The sequence below is a fragment of the Bombina bombina genome, chromosome 7 (genome assembly GCF_027579735.1).
Source record: "Bombina bombina isolate aBomBom1 chromosome 7, aBomBom1.pri, whole genome shotgun sequence".
Taxonomy (NCBI): domain Eukaryota; kingdom Metazoa; phylum Chordata; class Amphibia; order Anura; family Bombinatoridae; genus Bombina; species Bombina bombina.
The window spans coordinates 602,121,350-602,126,428 of NC_069505.1; the positions used below are offsets into that span (position 1 = coordinate 602,121,350).

General features: G+C 41.6%; 1 protein-coding gene across 1 annotated transcript; it reads right to left on the reverse strand.

Moving 5' to 3' along the window:
- Positions 1-1,936: 1,936 nt before the first annotated feature.
- On the reverse strand, positions 1,937-3,581 carry LOC128667212 (E3 ubiquitin/ISG15 ligase TRIM25-like). The gene has a single exon (XM_053722151.1). It carries the CDS (start codon positions 3,518-3,520, stop codon positions 1,937-1,939), a length of 1,584 nt encoding a protein of 527 aa, XP_053578126.1. The 5' UTR covers positions 3,521-3,581.
- Between the last annotated feature and the right edge of the window lie 1,498 nt (positions 3,582-5,079).

A 5,079-nucleotide genomic window follows, 5' to 3' on the forward strand; every position in this document is an offset into this window, starting at 1 on the left:
ATATACACACATATATAATGTACAGACATATCTATAAGCAGATACCTGTATATTAGCTATACCCACAAATTGTTACCTCTGTAATAAATGTAGTCAAAAGTTCTTAAATCTGTATTAGGTATAATCATAGAATTTTACCTCTCTATAGCACACCTTCGTAAGCTGTTATCTCCATACTGCACATCACAATAAACTGACACTTTTGTATTAGATATAACCACAAACATTTACTTCTGTATTAGGTATAACCATATGTTGTTATTTCTGTAACTGGCACTGTTAGTTCTGTATTAAAAATAACCATATGAAGTTACCTCTGTATAAGGTATAACAAACTATTATATACATGAGATGGTAACTGTGTATTAGGTATAACAAATATTATTTTCATATTAGATAACCATGATCATTCATCTCTATATTAGATGTCACCTGTATACTACATCACAGGATGCTGAAGAGGGCTGGTTATGTACACACCTGGCACAGTGATGCCACTTACCTCAGGCACATGTATTATAAAGGTACCTGTGTCTTCTTTACAGCAGGAGAACCCTCTGATCCCCCAACATGTTTTACACTCAGTTTTTGTAACCTGTTACTTTCTGAACTCACCTGATCTTTTAACCCTATGTGTACTGGCCCCTATTGTTATTAACCTTTATTCTAGTGTTAGCAGTCAAGTCCTAAACTGCTAGTGACACACAAATATCAGCTCCACACCAGACCCACCCCAATGCTGATAAGTCTAACTGCACCAACCCCCAATCCCCTATTAACCCTAACTGCACCAGCCACCAGCCCCTAGCAACCCTAACTGCACCAGCCCCCAATCCCCTGATAAAACCCCACCCCTAGCAGTGTCCTATCTAGTTAATGCACAGGAGGGAGGGAAATGTCATCAGGGGAGACACAGAAGTGACAGTAAGTCTTCAGGAGAAACAGAAATGACAGCAAGTCATCAGGAGACACAGAGAAATGACAGCAAGACAACAGGAGACACAGAGAAGTGACAGCAAGTCATCAGGAGACACAGAGAAGTGACAGCAAGTCATCAGGAGACACAGAGAAGTGACAGCAAGTCATCAGGAGACACAGAAGTGACAGCAAGTCATCAGGAGACACAGAAGTGACAGCAAGTCATCAGGAGACACAGAGAAGTAACAGCAAGTCATCAGGTGACAGAAGTGACAGCAAGTCATCAGGTGACAGAAGTGACAGCAAGTCATCAGGAGACACAGAGAAGTGACAGCAAGTCATCAGGAGACACAGAGAAGTGACAGCAAGTCATCAGGTGACAGAGAAGTGACAGCAAGTCATCAGGAGACAAAGAAGTGACAGCAAGTCATCAGGAGACACAGAAGTGACAGCAAGTCATCAGGAGACAAAGTGAAGTGACAGCAAGTCATCAGGTGACAGAGAAGTGACAGCAAGTCATCAGGAGACAAAGAAGTGACAGCAAGTCATCAAGAGACACAGAAGTGACAGCAAGTCATCAGGAGACACAGAAGTGACAGCAAGTCATCAAAACAAGATACAGCACTAGATAAGTGGTCGCCTTTCTAGTCTTAGCTTTGTTGTAAATGACAAAAGAATATATCAGCAACATAGAACCACCTCACTACTGAAAACACTAATAAGATGGCTATATGGGGCAGATATTGAATCACTATATATATATTATGTAAAGACAGAAAAATGTGTATATTATACACACACACAATCTCTCTATACCTCACTCATCTCCACACATAGATATTTGATTATAATAATAATAAAAAATCCATGCACAATTTTGTTTTATTTCAAATCCAATTTAAACAAAATATGTACTAAACACAAACTAGAGATGTACATTTGACAGTTTTGTTCACTGCCAAATGCAGAAGTAAGCGACTGCTAGGTAGCAGCAACATTATTATTATAGTAAGTATATTTAGTGCAGGATTCTCACGCAGGTGTCTACATCTACCCAGAATGCAGCATGAAGAGGCTCAGTGAAGGTGACAGTGACGGTGTGCAAGTGTCTGATCGGGTCACACAGCTCATAAAAGGTCAGACGCCCAGCCTCATAGTCCAGCAGTATTCCTACTGTGTCACATGATAGAGGGGTGCGTAATGAGGTGTATATATTGTTATGTATCACTGTAAGTTTTTTATTATTACTATCCAAACCCCAGGACTTGTTATTTTCTCCTATCTCAGACTGACGTCCTCCCCTCCCCATACTGGTATAACAAACCCCTACACACCAGTACCCTAATTCACTGGTCTGCACTTCCCAGTAATGTCGGCCTGAGGAAAAGCTACTGATGCTCAATACCTGAGGAGAATGTGTGAATCTCTCTTGTGTTTTTGGTCGCTTCTGGCTTATACGTGACCAGGATGCAGTTTTCAGGTCACCTGATACATTTACTTTATTATTAGCTGTGTTGATATCAAGTAATACGTCTGATGTCACCTGCATATAGATCTCTCTCTTTACATCAGTCACAATATCAGCTAAACCTCTGTATAAGGTCACTGAGATCAGCCCCTCATCCAAATCCCCCCCAGCAGGGACCTGTTTATCACCTCTCTGTGTGACCTCATTATCTCCCTTCTCAGCCCCACAAAAGTCACCTCTGTGTGATTCCTGTTCTTGTAGGACAGTTAATGGGTCAGTCATGTTGCACAGCTCCTCAATGTGACTCATCTTCCTGGTCAGCTCGTCCTTCTCTTTTTCCAGCTGCTGGATCAGATCAGAGATTGGGTGTAAAAGCTGCTCCTGCTGCCAAGTGATATCACTCAGGACTCGCTTCTCTAGGTCTTCCAGCTGTTTCCTGATGTCCCTAATCAGGGCAGTAAGTCGCTCTGTTACACCAGCTGCTTTCTCTTGCACCCCTCTCCTGTGCTCCTGCAGACTCTGGACTCTTTTCTCAGTCTTCTCTCTCTTTGTGGTCAGTTTCTGTAGAACATTTCTCAGCTTCTTTTTGTCTTTCTCAGAAGCATCATTCAGTAGCTCCACCTGGTGTCCCCTGTGCTCTCCGACCAGGGAGCAGGATACACAGATACAGGCAGCATCCTCAGTACAGTAATATTTCAGAAGCTCTTTGTGGGTGGAGCATTTTCTGTTACCCCAGGAAGTGGTGGGTTCAGTTAAGACGTGTTCCTCAGACTTGCTGTGTACCCTCAGGTGGGTATCACACAGAGAAGCCTCACACATCAGACATGATTTAGTAGCAGGTACAGGAGAGTGAACACAGTAAGTACAGAAGACCCCAGAATGTGTCCCTTGATGAGTAGGAATGAAATGCCCTACAATGTTACTTAACTTCAGGTTCCTCTGCAGTGTAGGTCTGTAAGTAAATCGTTTTCTGCAATCAGGACAGGTATAAACCCCAGACCCATCCTGGGTACACAGCACTCTCTTAATACAGCCCATGCAGAAGTTATGGCCACATTTCAGAGTTACAGGGTCTGTATAAAGGCTCAGGCAGATGGGGCAGGTTAGCTCCTCTCTCAGGTCAGCAGATGCCATGCTTGTATCTAGCAGCAGGAAATGAAACAATGAGTCTTCTTGCAGCACAGGGTGTGGTGAGGGTAGGGGTGCCACCTTTTCTGTAAAAAAAAAACATAAAAATATAAATAAATACCGGTCGTGCTCATTAGCATAAATAAATTATACAGCACAAGTCGGTAACTAAAGCTGCTAGGACAGATATAAATAATGATCACTTGTTTATAATTAATTTTCCAATACATTTAGAAGTTTCACCATGATAGTGTCTTTATTTTAAACTTTCAACTTTGACCTGAACCTTAAAAACCCTGGCTGTTTCAGTAAAATATTGGCTGAGTAGCCACCCTGCTGCGAGCCCCCATATCAGATCTCAGATTCCTGGAGCTACAGCCACTCAGAATGTCACATGGCCGTGCCCAGGAGCAGTGGCACCAGCAGTAGTTCTGCCCGTCTCATGCCCACACCATATCCCAGGCCCTGCCCCCTCTGCCAATCACATATGCAATATCAGTCCCCCAGCTGCTCTCTGCAGTGCCATCTTAGCATTATGAGCTTTAGAACACAAAGATGAAGAACAAGTTACAGCTCCAAGATATACATTTTTGTATTTATTTTGTAATAAGGAGTGACATAGAGATATATATATACACATATATAATGTTTTAAAACTATACTTCTAAATGTAATCTGGACAACAGACTCCAAATAGTGTGTCACTCACACATTTCTTGCCAAAAAACCTCCCCCCAACCGGAAGGAATTCACATTAGCATATGTATAGGGCAAGTCGCTGCTAGGTGTAACAAGAACTTATAGAAATGTGTTCACTTTTGGAAGATAATTTTTTTATAATTTAGTTAAACTAATTAAATAAAAAAGTCAAACATTTCAAAAGATTTTATTTTAGCACTAACCCCCCCCCCCCCAAAAAAAAAAAAAACACCACAGCAAGCTTAAACCAACATTATTCATAGCTGACAAGGACAACTGCAAAAGAGAAGATGATCCACTAAGCAACAAAGGACATTTCACTTTACAAAAGAAAACTAACACTTTTTTAGAAGGGACAAGGAGTAATGCGAATGCCCCTTCAATTACATTTTACTTAAAAAACACTATCGGCTAGATTACGAGTTTTGCGTTAAGCTGAAAAAGCAGCGTTAACAGGTCCTAACGCTGCTTTTTCACTACTGCTGCTATTACGAGTCTTGCAGGTTTAGGGGCACCGCACACTTCTTTGGCCTTACCGCAAAACGACTTAGGTAATCTTTGTAAAGTCTTTTTACAATGGGACTTCCATAGCGCTGGTATTATGAGTTTTGCCTGGGAGGCCAAAAAGTGAGCGGTACAGCCTATACCGACAAGATTCGTACAGCCATCTAAAGTCAGTAGTTATGAGTTTTACGTTACAAAGCTGTAGCATAAAACTGATAACTAAAGTGTTAAAAAGTACACTAACACCTGTAAACTACCTATTAACCCCTAAACCGAGGCCCTCCTGCATCACAAACACTAAAATAAATTTATTAACCCCTAATCTGCCGCTCAGGACATCGCCGCCACTATAATAAACATAT